Here is a 17,744-nt window from a genome sequence, read left to right on the forward strand (position 1 = left end):
CGTTGTGCATACGGAGATAGGATTAGAGCCACCATGAGTATGTTTCTGAACACAGGACAAAAGGGGTATCCATTTTGCGGTGAAAGTCTTCATTCATATGTGTGCTGTACAAAAAAAAAATGTTTTTAAAATGACACAATTGCCAAAAAAAATGAAAATCGTAAGTTTTTCTTTCTGCTTTGCTTAGATTCATTCAAAAACTGTGGGGTCAAAATACACAGAACGACCCTAGATGAATTTGTTAAGGGGTCTAGTTTTTAAAATGGTGTTATTTGCGGGAGTTCTCTGTCGTTTTGGCCGCTCGGGGGCTCTACAAGTGTGCTATGGGGCCTAAAACACCATCAAGCAAAATTTCTGTTCTGAAAGCCATTGAATGCTCATACAGATATAAGGTTAGGGCCACAATGGGTATGTTTCTGAACACAGAACAAACAGGGGTATCTATTTTGGGGTGTAAATCCTCGTTTTCATGTGCACTATAGAAAAAACCCTGCCTTGAAAATGACATATTTGCAAAAATATGAAATTTTATTTTTTCTCCTGTAAATTGCATTAACTCCGGAAAAAAACTGTGGGTTCACAATACTCATGACACCCCACAGTGTATAAGTTAAGGGGTATAATTTTTTTAAATGGGGTCATTTGTGGGGGTATATCTGTAATTTTGACATCTATGAACCTTTGCAAAGTGTTCCTCATAATGTTGATAATCAATGTTAAATTTGTAAAAAAAAAAAAAAAGGTTTTCAAATGTGTGCCCAGAATAAAGTAAACAGATGGAAATATATATATATTATCAAAAATAAGTATGCTTGCACATATCTGAGATATTTCAATTGCAAATGTGAAAAAATGACAATTTTTTCAAAGTTTTCCCAATTTTGGCGCTCTTAATAAATATACACAAATTCTATCGGTCTATTTTTACCACCTAAATGAAGTACAACATGTGGCGAAAAAACATCGTCAGAATCACTTGGATATGCAAAACCTTAACAGAGTTATTCTATGTTAAAGTGACACAGGTCAGATTTCCAAAATCTGGTTTTGTCATTAAGGCGCAAACCAGCTTGGTTACAAAGGGGTTAAGGTTAACTTAAAATCCACCCTTCAGTCACTGAGAGAACAATGCAGCTGTGTGCCCAGCTAGGGATGTGTTTAAACACAAGCTGGGCTTTGCAAACAGCTCCTAGAAGCCCTTTTACATGCAAATGAAGATGACAAAGTGTAAATGGCCATTAACACTTTATGCAAATAGATTGCTCAATCTTTCATTCCTTTGAAAAATTAGATTTGCATGTAAAAGTGCCTTTAAAGTTCATGATGACACAATATACAAATTGAATCACACACAAAAAAATATAAATGTCTACATACAAGGCTTGGTATGGAATGCAATAATATAAGGTGTAGTAACAAGTATATCCAATAAAGAAAACAGAAAGCAATCAATATACATACCACACGAGTAATATCTTTTTGCACGACATTCTCATAATGCTTCACCATTGCTGATCTATTGTATACACAGGAATGGGAACTAGCTCTCATCAACGATATTATCAGGAAGGGAATGGCGATTGTCAATTTGAGGAAAACTGAAAAGAGAGTAAAACAAAAACAGATTAAAAGAATAATACCAGTTTCATTGTACAGCTATGTATTATACATACTGTAGCTTCTAATTTTATATCTCTGCTTGTATTTCTCTCATATAAAAATGTGTAGAATGTACGTATAATACATTCCATTCAGAAATACTAATATAGTTTCTAGAATGATGATAGATTGTACAATGCATTATGCAAGTCTTCAGACCCTTTAACATTTTGTTGTTGTGGCCTTGTGCAAATTTAAAGAAATCAAGTTTTTCCCCATCATTCTGCACTCAATACCCCATAGTGACAAAGTGAAAGCAGAATGTTTGAAATCTTTAAAAAAAAATTCCAATGAAAAACTAACATTTTTCATTGACATAAGTATCCAGACCCTTTGGTATGGCACTTAACTTGATCATCTTATGTTTCGGCACTTTGATTTTGATTTTAGTCCATCTGGGGTAAATTCATGTGGTTGATCGCCATTTTAAAAGACACACCCCTGTCTATATAAGGACTAACAGCTCACAATGCATATCAGAGCCCAAACCAAGCCATAAGAAGGAAAGAACTGCCTGTAGAGCTCAGAGACAGAATTGTGTGGAGGCACAGATCTGGAGAAAGCTACAAAAGATTTCTGCTGCACCAAAAGTTCCCAAGAGCATGGTGGCCTGCATAATACTTAAATAGATGAGGTTTGGAACAATCAGGACTCTTTCTAGAGCTGCCAACCCACCAAAATAAGTAATCAAGGGAAAAGTGCCTTTGTAAGAGGGATGACCAAGAACCCTATGGTCACTTTGGCTGAGCTCGAAAGATCTCATGTGCAGATGGAGAAAACTTCCAGAAGGTCAATCATTGCAGCACTCCACCATTCTGGGCTTTATTGCAGAGTGGCCAGAAAAAACTGCCCCTCAGTTTGCCGAAAAGTACCTAAAGGACTCTAAGGGCTCAGTCAGACAAGCATGGTTTACATGCTGCTACAGCAGCGTGTAAACCATGCTGCTATAGGTATTAATAGGTTCCTATGGAAGCACTGACATGGACCCTTATTAGAAGCGCAGAATCTGCATGCTGGACACAAGGTTGGCATGCAGGCAGACAGTGTCTCCGGCATCGCCGGGGACGGGAGCCCAGGCATACCAGTTGTCAACGGGATCGCCGATGGGACAGCAGCACAGACAGCTGTCAGCGGGGGACAGGAGCACAGGCATACACAGTGCAGAAGCCAGTTACACGGCACAAGGCACAGCACCAGAGGGCTGAGTGACATGAGGCTGGAAGGAAGATAATGCCCACCCATTCTCCAGGCCAGCCAACAAAATTGCGTGCGTCGCTTGGGGGCGTTCATCTTGTCTCCACCCATTCTTAATGGTGGTGACAAACTACAATAACACCGAAGGTTCCTCTTTCAACAAGAAAATGACCCTAAGCACACAGCCAAGACAACACAAGAGGGGTTTATGGACAACTTTGTGAATGTCCTTGAGTGGCTCAGCCAGAATCATGACTTGAACCCAATCGAACATCTCTGGAGAGACCTGAAAATGGCTGTCCACAGGTAGTTCCTATCCAACCTGACAGAGCTAGAGAGGATCTGCAGAAAATCCACAAATCCAGGTGTGCAAACTTTGTGGCATCATACCAAGAAGACTGGAGGCTGGAATCGCTGCCAAAGGTGTTTCAACTAAGTACTGAGTACAAAGATTTTGAACATTCTGTTTTCACTTTGTCATTCTGGGGTACTGAGTACAAAATGATAGGGGAAAATTTGAATTATTTTTGTATCAAGCAAAGCCACAACATAAAATGTAAAAAAAAGAGAAAGGGTCTACAGACTTTCCCAATGCATTGTATGTGAGCCAATTCCTGTGAGCAAGAGCATATTAAAAGGGTTTTCTGAGTTTAAAAAAATGAACGGAGGGTAGGGAATAGTAAAAATAAAGAACTATGTATATACTCACTGCTCCACTCCCCTACTGGCCCAGCCGCGCTTCTCCGAACATCACTGCCAGTCTTTGTTTCAAACTACACCAATGACGTGTATGTATACACACATGATTGCTGCAGCCAATCACTGGCTTCAGTGGTCTCGAGCTGTATACTGCTTAGGCCAATGATTAGCTGCTGTGCCTCATGGAACGTCATGGCTACAGCCAATGAAAATAAAGTCTAGCAGTGAGGACGGCAGTGGCAGCATTGGATCGGCAGGGAAACAGAACAGTGAACATAACTTAGTTTTTTATCTTTAACAATTTCCAACATTTTTTTTTTTTTTTAACCATTCCCAACCCTCTGTGCATTTTTTTTTTGCATAACTCATAAAATCCGTTTAATTATAAGTTTTTCCTCTAAACTGTGACTACCACACATAACTAAGGCACTAATGCAAACTATAGGGAACACGCTAAGAGAACCTCTCAAACTGAATATCCTTTTATCGTCATCTACTTTTTAGATTCATATTTCCTACTGATTCATTTCTTATTATATTTTTATGGTGGTCACCGCGCCATTTTTCTGTTATAGAGTTTCAAATTTCCTGCCTGCAGGGAAAGCAGGAGGGATGGGGGTGGGGCATGGGAGCTTCCCGCATACCGCTTTAATTTAAGACTTTTCAAGAATAGGTATAAAGTGTGACAATTGTTACAAGGGGTTCTGTTGGATTATAATATTGATGACCTAATGTTAGGATAGACTATCAGTGTATCGTATGATCAGTGGGCTTTGTACCACACGGAGACCAGCACAGGGTTCTCTGGTACTTATCTAAGGTATGTTGAGTGAAAACCTGAGAAGTTCTGATATTGCAACAATATAACATTCTTAATACGGATCCTAAAAATGTATTCTGTAGACACATATAAACCTAATGAAAAAGTGATGTAAAATTACAGTAAAAACATGATCTTTATTCTTTACAAGTGGCTCTATTTGACGAGCGCTGTCCGCCTGCAGTGTAGCCACGTGCATAGCTTGCTGCTATACTGCTCTAAGTAAACGCGTGAATGGGCTCATTCTAACTACTTTGAAATAACCCGTTCACACAATCTGAGGTGCGTTGCTGCGTGCTTTCCAGCTCCCATAGGACAGGTCCTATCTGTGCGCGCACCTCCGAGCTGACATGCGAGTTGGCACTCGCATGTCTTATCTTTGTTAGATCGTCAGATTCCGTGAGTCTAACAATCGTCCATGTGAACCTATTGGTCCCTATAGAAGCACATTCTGCGTGCACCTCTTATGCGCGCGGACAGCGCCTGTGTGAATGAGGCCTGAAGAAACCAATTTGCTTAATACTATGCATAAAAATATAATGAGTCTCCAACCTACATCACAATTTTTTAACAGTACTGTCTAATTGCTTTTACAGAATTTTAATTATATGTCAAGACTAAGGCGGTTTCATACTTTTCAGAAGAGTGAAACTTGTAGACTTCTCAGGGAAAACTGTGACTGAGCTCATTTAGTGTTGCTCAGCAGAGAATATAAGATCACACCACAGGCCCATAAGAAGTCCTGCTCACGGACGGATATTTGCTGTGGAATCCGCGGTGGGTGTCTGCACTGTGGATCTGCATCAAATAGCACCCGTATCATTCTATGAGAAATCGATTCTTCCTGAATGCAGAAGAAAAAAATCGCAGCATGCTTCATTTTTCCTTGAATTCTTCATGGACGGCTTCCATGGAAGTCAAGGAAGCCGTCCGATCCGCGGCCCTTCCGCCATCACATTGCGGAAAGGTCGTGGATTCCGTGTCATTGATGACACGGGAAGAGCAGGAGTTTGAAAAAAAAAAATCGGCACTGCACATGTCCGACGGCTCGACGTGCGGACCATCTACAGTACAGATTGAAAACGAAAGTATAGGTACGCACGGATGCTGCTGCTCCCAGGGCCGGATTCCGTTGCGGGATTCTGCATTTGGAATCCGTCCCTGCCGTGTGCAGGCGGCCTAAGGGAAACTGTTAAATGATGTTGTCTGATAGAACAGGGCAGGAGCAGGAACTCCGACTAGACAGGTCAGCTGCTTTCTTTGCAGTCCAGCAAATTATTCTCTTGTCAACTCAACCAAAGCCCAGTTTGAAAGATTTGAGATCTTAAAAAGGTGGATGATACCTTTAAATGCTATATACTAGATATGTAACAAATAGACTCATATTTCAGAGTTTGATGCATGGTTAAGATAGTGCAGTAAAACAATGGTTATGGGTATACTAGTCATGATGTTAATCAGTGGTCTGATCAGAGGAATGGGTTACAGCCATCACATAAAGGTGCAGAATTCATTTTATTCTTTGGTTGGGGGGGGGGGGGGGGATTTTTGACATTTAAGTTAGAGAATTGGACGAAATTACATACTATGAGGGTGATTTCTGTCCCAAACCAGCTAGGATGAAGTGATGTGTTGGTACACACATTTTAAAAAAATATATCTATTCCCAGAAGAAGTTGTCAGAATCGAATGAAACTTTCTCTGTGTGATTGTAACATTGATATAAGTAAGTAATTAAAATATCAGAGCAAAAGCATCATTTATTGTGGATTTGTGGCATATCAGTTCATAGTTGCTGTAACTAAGCCTCTATATCATGCAAACTTGTAGATTGTCAAAGTCGGCATCCTAGATGGTCCCATACATGTTCTACTGGCAATAAATCTGGTGACTGGGCAGGCCCATGTTGTGGTGACATTCCTGAATCAACTAATAGAGAAAACATTTTCTGAGTATTATATTGGCATTTTGGTATTAGCCAGGACTTCAGAAGAGAAGGATTTTGAGGTTCTGATTTCGGACAAATTCAAAATTACTGCATAGTGTGATCAGGAAGCAGGGAAAGCAAGTAGGATGCTGGGCTGCATCGCAAGAGGTATAACCAGTAGAAAGAGGGAGATTGTGATCCTACAGTATGGAGCTCTAGGGAGACCGCATCAGTATCACTGTGTTCAGTTCTGGAGACCTCATCTGCAGAAAGACTTCAATGCCTTCCTAAACCTAGCTGGAGTTTGCGGTCTGTTTGGTGAATGTGGTGGCACCTATAGCACTATTTATCGAGGCCAACTTATAGCAAATCTTCTTTAATGTCCATATGACAGGGCTTATGTACCTTGGGAGCTAGGAAGGGAAAACTGTAAATGCTAGTTGCTTCACTGTAAGTAGCAGTCACACAGTATCCACATAAATTACACTCATAACTGAATTCACTAATGGCTTGAAATAAAAGCAAACAAAGACTCCAAGATTCTGTCTTGTTCTCTACTAAATTCCCAAGTAAATATTAAGAATGACATCGTTTATAGATTTTTAAGCAATAAAACATTTTTCTAAAGAACTCCTTTTCTACTCATTGGGAGTGACTAGAGATGAGCGAGCACCAAAATGCTCGGGTGCTCATTACTCGAGACAAATTTTTCGCGATGCTCGAGGGTTCGTTTCGAGTAACGAACCCCATTGAAGTCAATGGGCGAATCGAGCATTTTTGTATATCGCCAATGCTCGCTAAGGTTTTCATTTGTGAAAATCGGGGCAATTCAAGAAAGTGATGGGAACGACACAGAAACGGATAGGGCAGGCGAGGGGCTACATGTTGGGCTGCATCTCAAGTTCCCAGGTCCCACTATTAAGCCACAATAGCGGCAAGAGTAGGCCCCCCGCCTCCCAACAATTTTTACTTCTGAAAAGCCCTCATTAGCAATGCATACCTTAGCTAAGCACCACACTACCTCCAACAAAGCACAATCACTGCCTGCATGACACTCCGCTGCCACTTCTCCTGGGTTACATGCTGCCAATTCCCCCCCCCCCACGACCCAGTGTCCACAGCGCACACCAAACTGTCCCTGCCCAGCCTTCAGCTGCCCTCATGCCACGCCACCCTCATGTCTATTTATAAGTGCGTCTGCCACAGGAAAAGCAGGCACACACTGCAGAGGGTTGGCACGGCTAGGCAGCGACCCTCTTTAAAAGGGGCGGGGCGATAGCCCACAATGCTGTACAGAAGCAATGAGAAATCCAATCCTGTGCCACCTCCATCTGGAGCTGCACACGTGGGCATAGCAATGGGGAACCTATGTGCCACACACTATTCATTCTGTCAAGGTGTCTGCACACCCCAGTCAGACCGCGGTTTTTTATAAATAGTCACAGGCAGGTACAACTCCGCAATGGGAATTCCGTGTGCACCCACAGCATGGGTGGCTCCCTGGAACCCACCAGCGGTACATAAAAATATCCCATTGCAGTGCCCATCACAGCTGAGGTAGTAATGTCATGTTTAATGCAGGTGGGCTTCGGCCCACACTGCATACCCCAGTCAGACTGGGGTTCTTTAGAAGTGGAAACAGATGCATTTACAACTCCCTGTGGACCCACAGCATGGGTGGGTGCCAGGAAGCCACCGGCGGTACATAAATATATCCCATTGCATTGCCCAACACAGCTGAGGTAGTAATGTCATGTTTAATGCAGGTGGACTTCGGCCCACACTGCATGCCCCAGTCAGACTGGGGTTCTTTAGAAGTGGAAACAGATGCATTTAAAACTCCCTGTGGACCCACGGCATGGGTGGCTCCCTGGAACCCACCAGCGGTACATAAATATATCCCATTGCATTGCCCAGCACAGCGGATGTAACGTCAGCTGTAATGCAGGTGGGCTAAAAATGTATTTGATTACACTGTAGGCGAGGGCCCACAAAAATTGCTGTATCAACAGTACTAATGTACATCAGAAAAATTGGCCATGGCCAACCAAGAGGGCAGGTGAAACCCATTAATCGCTTTGGTTAATGTGGCTTAATTGGTAACTAGGCCAGGAGGCAGCCCAGTTAAAATAAAAATTGGTGGAGGTGAAAGTTTCAACGCTTTAATGAGCATTGAAACGTATAAAAATTGTTTAGAAAAATTATATGACTGAGCCTTGTGGGCCTAAGAAAAATTGCCCGTTCGGCGTGATTATGTGAGGTTTCAGGAGGAGGAGCAGGAATATTATACACAGATTGATGAAGCGAAAAGGTCCCCGTTTTTGATGGGGATACAGAACGATGCTTCCATCCGCGGGTGCAGCCTACCTATTGCTTAGGTATCGCTGCTGTCCGCTGGTGGAGAAGAGAAGTCTGGGGAAATCCAGGCTTTGTTCATCTTGATGAGTGTAAGCCTGTCGGCACTGTCGGTTGACAGGCGGGTACGCTTATCTGTGATGATTCCCCCAGCCGCACTAAACACCCTCTCTGACAAGACGCTAGCCGCAGGACAAGCAAGCACCTCCAGGGCATACAGCGCGAGTTCAGGCCACGTGTCCAGCTTCGACACCCAGTAGTTGTAGGGGGCAGAGGCGTCACGGAGGACGGTCGTGCGATCGGCTACGTACTCCCTCACCATCCTTTTACAGTGCTCCCGCCGACTCAGCCGTGACTGGGGAGCGGTGACACAGTCTTGCTGGGGAGCCATAAAGCTGTCAAGGGCCTTAAAGAGTGTTGGCCTGCCTGTGCTGTACATGCTGCCTGATCTCCGCGCCTCCCCTGCTACCTGGCCCTCGGAACTGCGCCTTCGGCCACTAGCGCTGTCGGATGGGAATTTTACCATCAGTTTGTCCGCCAGGGTCCTGTGGTATAGCAACACTCTCGAACCCCTTTCCTCTTCGGGTATGAGAGTGGAAAGGTTCTCCTTATACCGTGGGTCGAGCAGTGTGTACACCCAGTAATCCGTAGTGGCCAGAATGCGTGTAACGCGAGGGTCACGAGAAAGGCATCCTAACATGAAGTCAGCCATGTGTGCCAGGGTACCTGTACGCAACACATGGCTGTCCTCACTAGGAAGATCACTTTCAGGATCCTCCTCCTTCTCCTCCTCCTCCTCAGGCCATACACGCTGAAAGGATGACAGGCCAGCAGCATGTGTACCCTCACCAGTGGGCCAAGCTGTGTCTTCCCCCTCCTCCTCATCTTCCTCCTCCTCCTCCTCACCGCGCTGAGATATAGACAGGAGGGTGCTCTGACTATCCAGCGACATACTGTCTTCCCCCGGCTCTGTTTCCGAGTGCAAAGCGTCTGCCTTTATGCTTTGCAGGGAACTTCTCAAGAGGCATAAAAGAGGAATGGTGACGCTAATGATTGCAGCATCGCCGCTCACCACCTGGGTAGACTCCTCAAAGTTTCCAAGGACCTGGCAGATGTCTGCCAACCAGGCCCACTCTTCTGAAAATAATTGAGGAGGCTGACTCCCACTGCACCACCCATGTTGGAGTTGGTATTCCACTATAGCTCTACGCTGCTCATAGAGCCTGGCCAACATGTGGAGCGTAGAGTTCCATCGTGTGGGCACGTCGTAAAGCAGTCGGTGCACTGGCAGATTAAACCGATGTTGCAGGGGGCGCAGGGTGGCAGTGTCCGTGTGGGACTTGCGGAAATGTGCGCAGAGCCGGCGCACCTTTCCGAGCAGGTCTGACAAGCGTGGGTAGCTTTTCAGAAAGCGCTAAACCACCAAATTAAAGACGTGGGCCAGGCATGGCATGTGCGTGAGGCTGCCGAGCTGCAGAGCCGCCACCAGGTTACGGCCGTTGTCACACACGACCATGCCCGGTTGGAGGCTCAGCGGCGCAAGCCAGCAGTCGGTCTGCTCTGTCAGACCCTGCAGCAGTTCGTGGGCCGTGTGCCTCCTCTCTCCTAAGCTGAGCAGTTTCAGCACGGCCTGCTGACGCTTGCCCACCGCTGTGCTGCCACGACGCGCGGCACCGACTGCTGCTGACACATCTTGATTGTGAGACAGAGGTTGCGTTGGAGGAGGAGGAGGGTGGTTTAGTGGAGGAAGCATACACCGCCGCAGATACCACCACCGAGCTGTGGCCCGCAATTCTGGGGGTGGGTGGGACGTGAGCGGTCCCAGGCTCTGACTCTGTCCCAGCCTCCACTAAATTCACCCAATGTGCCGTCAGGGAGATATAGTGGCCCTGCCCGCCTGTGCTTGTCCACGTGTCCGTTGTTAAGTGGACCTTGGCAGTAACCGCGTTGGTGAGGGCGCGTACAATGTTGCAGGAGACGTGGTCGTGCAGGGCTGGGACGGCACATCGGGAAAAGTAGTGGCGACTGGGAACTGAGTAGCGCGGGGCCGCCGCCGCCATCATACTTTTGAAGGACTCAGTTTCCACAACCCTATACGGCAGCATCTCCAGGCTGATGAATTTGGCTACGTGCACGTTTAACGCTTGAGCGTGCGGGTGCGTGGCGGCGTACTTGCGCTTGCGCTTAAAACACTTGCGCTAGCGACGGCTGGACGCTGCGCTGACAGACATTGCTGGGTGGGGCTGAGGACAGCGGAGGTGAGGGTGTGGGTGCAGGCCAGGAGACGGTAGTGCCTGTGTCCTCAGAGGGGGGTTGGATCTCAGTGGCAGGTTGGGGCACAGGGGGAGAGGCAGCGGTGCAAAACGGAGGCGGTGAACGGCCTTCGTCCCACCTTGTGGGGTGCTTGGCCATCATATCTCTGCGCATGCTGGTGGTGGTGAGGCTGCTGGTGGTGGCTCCCCGGCTGATCTTGGCGCGACAAAGGTTGCACACCACTGTTCGTCGGTCGTCTGCACTCTCAGTGAAAAACTGCCAGACCTTTGAGCACCTCGGCCTCTGCAGGGTGGCATGGCGCGAGGGGGCGCTTTGGGAAACAGTTGGTGGATTATTCGGTCTGGCCCTGCCTCTACCCCTGGACACCGCACTGCCTCTTGCAACCTGCCCTGCTGCTGCCCTTGCCTCCCCCTCTGAAGACCTGTCCTCAGTAGGCGTAGCAAACCAGGTGGGGTCAGTCACCTCATTGTCCTGCTGCTCTTCCTCAGAATCCTCGGTGCGCTCCTCCCTCGGACTTAATGCCCTTACTACTACCTCACTGATAGACAACTGTGTCTCATCGTCATCGGCCTCCTCACCCACTGAAAGGTCTTGAGACAGTTGCCGGAAGTCCCCAGCCTCATCCCCCGGACCCCGGGAACTTTCGAATGGTTGGGCATCAGTCACGATAAACTCCTCTGGTGGGAGAGGAACCACTGCTGCCCAATCTGAGCAGGGGCCCGAGAAAAGTTCCTGGGAGTCTGCCCGCTCCTCAGAATGTCTCATTTTCATGGAGTGAGGAGGCTGTGAGGAAGGAGGAGCAGCAGCCAGAGGATTCTGAGTTGCAGCAGTGGACGGCGCAGAACTCTGGGTGGACGATAGGTTGCTGGAAGCACTTTCTGCCATCCACGACAGGACTTGCTCACACTGCTCATTTTCTAATAAAGGTCTACCGCGTGGACCCATTAAATGTGCTATGAATGTGGGGACGCCAGAAACGTGCCTCTCTCCTAATCCCGCAGCAGTCGGCTGCGATACACCTGGATCAGGAGCTCGGCCTGTGCCCACACCCGGACTAGGGCCTCCGCGTCCTCGGCCGCGCCCACGTCCTCTAGGCCTACCCCTACCCCTCAGCATGCTGTATTACCAGGAATGCAGAAACACAACACTGTAATTAAATGTGCCGCTTATTGGCCTGTGGTTGGAGGCTGAGTTCGCTTACGGAACGCCAGGAAATAATTTGGCGCAAGCCTGCTGTAACACTTAGCTGGCTGCATATTTATTTGGAGAACTACTACCCCCAGCAGACACGGACCCAGAACACTGAGCAGAGTGACAGGCAGGCCAAATAGATTTTTTCCAAATATTTTTTTCTAAAGGACCACTGCGTATATTCAATCTATAATATGTCTTCTGGCCCTGCCTACACAATTCTGTCCCTGATGTGTGTGTCACGGAACTGCAGTGTTGCACTGTTATTAACTGCAACAGACCGGTGATTTCAGAGCCAGGAAATAATTTGGCGCAAGCCTGCTGTAACACTTAGCTGGCTGCGTATTTATTTGGAGAACTACTACCCCCAGCAGACACGGACCCAGAACACTGAGCAGAGTGACAGGCAGGCCAAATAGATTTTTTCCAAATATTTTTTTCTAAAGGACCACTGCGTATATTCAATCTATAATATGTCTTCTGGCCCTGCCTACACAATTCTGTCCCTGATGTGTGTGTCACGGAACTGCAGTGTTGCACTGTTATTAACTGCAACAGACCGGTGATTTCAGAGCCAGGAAATAATTTGGCGCAAGCCTGCTGTAACACTTAGCTGGCTGCGTATTTATTTGGAGAACTACTACCCCCAGCAGACATGGACCCAGAACACTGAGCAGAGTGACAGGCAGGCCAAATAGATTTTTTTCAAATATTTTTTTCTAAAGGACCACTGCGTATATTCAATCTATAATATATGTCTTCTGGCCCTGCCTACACAATTCTGTCCCTGGAGTATTACTGCAGGGCGCAATGCTCTGCACGGCCGATATACCAAAAAAAAAAAAAGTGCAACACTGCTAAAAGCAGCCTCCACACTACTGCACACGGTTAGATGTGGCCCTAAGAAGGACCGTTGGGGTTCTTGAAGCCTACACTAACTCCTAACACTCTCCCTGCCTAACCACCACTTCTGTCCCTGGACTATTACTGCAGGGCGCAATGCTCTGCACGGCCGATATACAAAAAAAAAAAAAAGTGCAACACTGCTAAAAGCAGCCTCCACACTACTGCACACGGTTAGATGTGGCCCTAAGAAGGACCGTTGGGGTTCTTGAAGCCTACACTAACTCCTAACACTCTCCCTATAGCAGATCCGGCACCAACAGCACTGTCCCTCAGCTATCTCACAACGCATCTGAGGCGAGCCGCGGGAGGGGCCGATTTTTATACTCGGGTGACACCTGATCTCCCCAGCCACTCACTGCAGGGGGGTGGTATAGGGCTTGAACGTCACAGGGGGAAGTTGTAATGCCTTCCCTGTCTTTCAATTGGCCAGAAAAGCACGCTAACGTCTCAGAGAGGAAAGTGAAAGTAACCCGAACATCGCGTGGTACTCGTTACGAGTAACGAGCATCTCGAACACGCTAATACTCGAACGAGTATCAAGCTCGGACGAGTACGTTCGCTCATCTCTAGGAGTGACGTAACCGCTTACCAACATCTGCTTGTTTACTTGAGACATATTTATTTGGTTGGTGAATAAGTAAAACTAAACCAGAAGCAACGATAAAAAATACGTTATGTGTCTAGTTGGGTCTACATGCAAAGCACATTTAGGGCTTCATCACACCGGCGTATTTTTCATCAGTATTTTGTGAGCCAAAACCAGAACTATAGAGAAAGTATAATGAAAAGATTTGCATTTTTTTCCCTGTATTTTAGACCCACTCCGGGTTTTAGCTTACAAAAAAACTGATGAAAAAGATGCCCTTGTGAAGGAGCCCTTACAGATGTAGAGATGTTTAAGTTGACTTTGATAACTTTCTACATGTTCTTTTACGTTAAGCCATTGAAAAGTTAATGTCAGTTTATCTTAACACCATAAAAGCCATTGAAAAGCAATTGGAAGGGCAGATAAGCTCTGGCACAGAACTTTTTCTTAATGCTTTAAGCCTGCAGTTAAACTTTTGCTACATCTGTACATGACTTCTCAATCAAAATGTTTACTCTGCCATCAGTTGCATTTCTCCAGCTTATATTTATAGTTACAAACATATGTTTATGGGTATGTTCATATGTAATGTATGCAAAACAATATGCAGCGTAAACTGACCAGCTGGGTGGATTTTAAATTCACAGTATGTCAATTTATGCTGCAGATTGGTTGTGGATTTTTTGCAGATTTTCCCTATTGAGTTCAGCGGGAAAGTCAAAATCCTAAACAAATCCCAATTGTTGTAAATTTTGCTGTAGAGTACCTCCGATCTGTAGCAAAATCCACAGGTAAAATTTAAAAAAAATCAAGTTAGAAAAAATAAACATTTACTTACTTTATTAAGAGAAGCATAGAGTCTAGATCATGTGAGGTAATTAAACCCCTCTACTCTTCCTTAGTCAGACCTCATCTGGAATACTGTGTCCAGTTAAAAAAGACATAGACAAACTGGAGCAAGTTCAGAGAAGAGTTACCAGGATGGTGAGCGGTCTGCAAATCATGTCCTATGAGGAACGGTTAAAGGATCTGGGAATGTTTAGCTTGCAAAAAAGAAGGCTGAGAGACTTAATAGTTGTCTACAAATATCTTAAGGGCTGTCACACTGCAGAGGGATCAGCCCTATTCTCATTTGTACAAGGAAAGACTAGATGCAATGGGATAAAACTGAAAGGGAGGAGACACAGATCAGATATTAGACAGTGAGGGTGATCAATGAGTGGAACAGGTTGCCACTGGAGGTGGTGAGTTCTCCTTCAATGGAAGTGTTCAAACAAAGGCTGGACAAATATCTGCCTGGGATAATTTGGTGATCCTGCACTGAGCATGGGATTGGACCGATGACCCTGGAAGTCCCTTCCAACTCTACCATTCTATAATCATCTCCCTGCTCCTGTGAAGAATCTTGCTTACTCACCTTGCTACTGTTCATCCTGGCCTCCAATGATGATGTGTTATATAGACACGTGACTGCTGCAGCCAGAGTGCACTGGTCATGTGGGTTGATGTCATCATTAGTGATTAGCGTTGAAACAGGAAAGAAGCGGAGAGATGATGGAGAGGTAAGTAAATACTTTTTTTTCCCTTAGTTTTGCAGCATATTCATTTTGGAGTAAGAAACCAGTGCAAACCCATGGAAAACATACAAACTCCGTACAGGTGTTGCATTTGGTCAGATTTGAACCCAGGCCCCCATGGTTTAACGGAGTACACAGAGTCTCGACCCTTGGTGGGCTGAATTACAAATTGGAAAGGCTAACACCCCTGCTACCAAGAAAGAAGGAGTAGTCAGAGTGGCTCAGAAATTTCATCAAGCCTTCAGTAAAAATCTGTTAGACTTTGGCCAAACTGAAGGTATATGTCATTATATCCCAACAGCATCCCATCTACCCATTAGAGAAATATACTGACCCATGCCACCAGCCTATGTATCAACCTATAAAGAAACTAATGAAAGAACTGAAAGACACCAAGGTGCAGCAGGAGAGCCATAGCCTGTGGGCAGCCCCACTGGTACTGGTGAAGAAAAAAGTTGGAGGTATTCGATTTTGGATGGATTATAGAAAATTAAACAATATGACGCACATTCCTTTGCCCTGAATCGAAGCATCCCTCACTGCTTTAGGGTTAGCAGCTTACTTTTCCACCCTAGATTTGACTAGTGAATACTGGCAAGTACCCATGGCTTAAGAGGACAAAGGGAAAACAGCTTTTACTACCCCAATGGCGCTATACGAGCTCAATTCTATGCCCTTCAGCCTATGTAATGCTCCTGGCACTTTTCAAAGACTCATGGAAAGATGCTTTGGGCATAAAAATTTTGAAACAGTGCTGCTATATCTGGACAATATCATCGTATACTCAAAGACTTACGACGACCATCTGAAACACCTTGCTGAAGTGTTCGAGATACTAGTTCGCCATCATCTGAAGGTGAAGCCATCCAAATGTTATCTGTTACAAACGCAAGTACAATACTTAGGATATGCTGTGAGTGTAGACGGAGTTAGACTCGATCCAGAGAAGATTGCAGCAGTACAAGAATGGCTAATACCCAAAACTGTTAAACAAGAAACAAGTTTTTTAGGATTCGCAGGATACTACCGAAGATTTATTCCCAATTTCGCCAGAATTGCTAAAACTAGCACGAACTGATCTGGGGAACGTCAAAACTTGCAGAAAAACCATCTACATCACATGGGAGAAAGAACAACAAGAAGCTTTCAAAATCTTGAAAAATAAGTTAATATCCCCTCCTGTACTGAGATATCCAGATTACAACAAAGCCTTTGAAGTATACACTGATGCGAGTAAGTGAGGATTGGGTGCAGTATTAAGTCAAGTCCAAGGCGATAAAGAAAGAGTAATATCATTTGCAAGCCGTTCTTTGAAAGGAGCAGAAATAAACGACCAGAGCTACAGCTCATTTAAATTGGAACTCTTAGCTCACGTATGGGCTGTGACAGAGAAGTTCAAAGACTACTTGATCACTTCTACGTTCAATGCTTACACAGATAACAACCTTCTTGCACATTTAAAATCAGCAAAATTGGGAGCTCTTGAACAGAGATGGACTTCATGGCTAGCCAACTTCAACTTTACCATCAAATATAGAGCCGGAAAGACTAATGCCAATGCTGATGCACTATTCAGACAACCTGCATCAATAGATTACTCCATGGAAGAAGACGTTTAACCCTTTCCAATCCAATTTGTATCCTGTTTTTCCCAGGGGCTTACTCTTTTTTTCTGCTGTTATACAACCACTATATGCTGGCTAAAGCCAGTACTGCATGAGGTGACACGTTGGATAGGCTCAAACAGCAGAGAGGCTGGCAACATACAGTAAGAGAGCCCCGACGGACGTCTTCCAACATCAGAGCTGTACAGCCTTAAATCATAATGTCTTAAGATATCAGACAGTGGATTGGAAAGGGTTAATGGGAGGAGATAGAGATGCCTGACTTTGGTTGCTACAACGTACAACAGAACGTCATCCAAACTGCCGGTACTAATGAAGACAAACCTGTGGAAGAAAAACAGTGGATTGATCTTCAAACTGACAGACGCACCTTAGGAGAATTCAGTCTGTTCTTGGCCCATGGTACTGTACTCATCAGAGTGAGAAACGGGAAAACAGATCCAGAGTTTCACTGGTTGTGGCGGCAAAGAAAAAGACTCTTTGTAAAGAGAGGTCTATTGTACAGAGGAACCATAGACCCTATTACCTATACGAAGATACACCAAATCCTCATTCCACGAAGAGATGCACATCCTGTACTAACAGCGTACCATGACCAATCTGGGCACTTTGGAGTGCACAAAACAGAGAATACCATCCGGAGAAGATTCTACTGGGTAAGAATGAGACGAGATATAGAGACATGGTGTTCAGTGTCAAACATGGACTAAAAGGAGAAACAACAAAGCTGATCAAAAAGTTCCTTTACACCCAATAGTGACAAAGAAACCATTAGAACTGCTTGCTCTTGACCATTTGAAGATTGAGCTGAGTAGGAGTGGCTATACCTACTTGCTTACCATGATAGACCACTATACCAAGTTCACAGTAGCAATTTCTGTAAGAGACTTAACTGCCAAAACACTTTGCGAATACTTCTTATTGCCTTGTG

The 17,744-nt window shown here is 45.3% G+C and overlaps 1 protein-coding gene across 3 annotated transcripts in view; it reads right to left on the minus strand.

Annotated features, from left to right (window-relative positions):
- Nucleotides 1-17,744, minus strand: part of LOC136578492 (uncharacterized) — a 221,609-nt gene that overhangs the window by 169,935 nt on the left and 33,930 nt on the right. For all 3 annotated transcript variants that reach the window (XR_010786639.1, XR_010786638.1, XM_066578605.1), the window contains exon 2: nucleotides 1,462-1,598. Coding sequence is in view for 1 of the 3 variants with exons in the window: in XM_066578605.1 (XP_066434702.1) it covers nucleotides 1,462-1,598 (137 nt within the window). In the remaining 2 variants the exon portion in view is untranslated. The remainder of the gene's footprint in view (nucleotides 1-1,461; nucleotides 1,599-17,744) is intronic.

This window comes from Eleutherodactylus coqui, chromosome 9 (assembly GCF_035609145.1).
Source record: "Eleutherodactylus coqui strain aEleCoq1 chromosome 9, aEleCoq1.hap1, whole genome shotgun sequence".
Classification (NCBI taxonomy): Eukaryota; Metazoa; Chordata; class Amphibia; order Anura; family Eleutherodactylidae; genus Eleutherodactylus; species Eleutherodactylus coqui.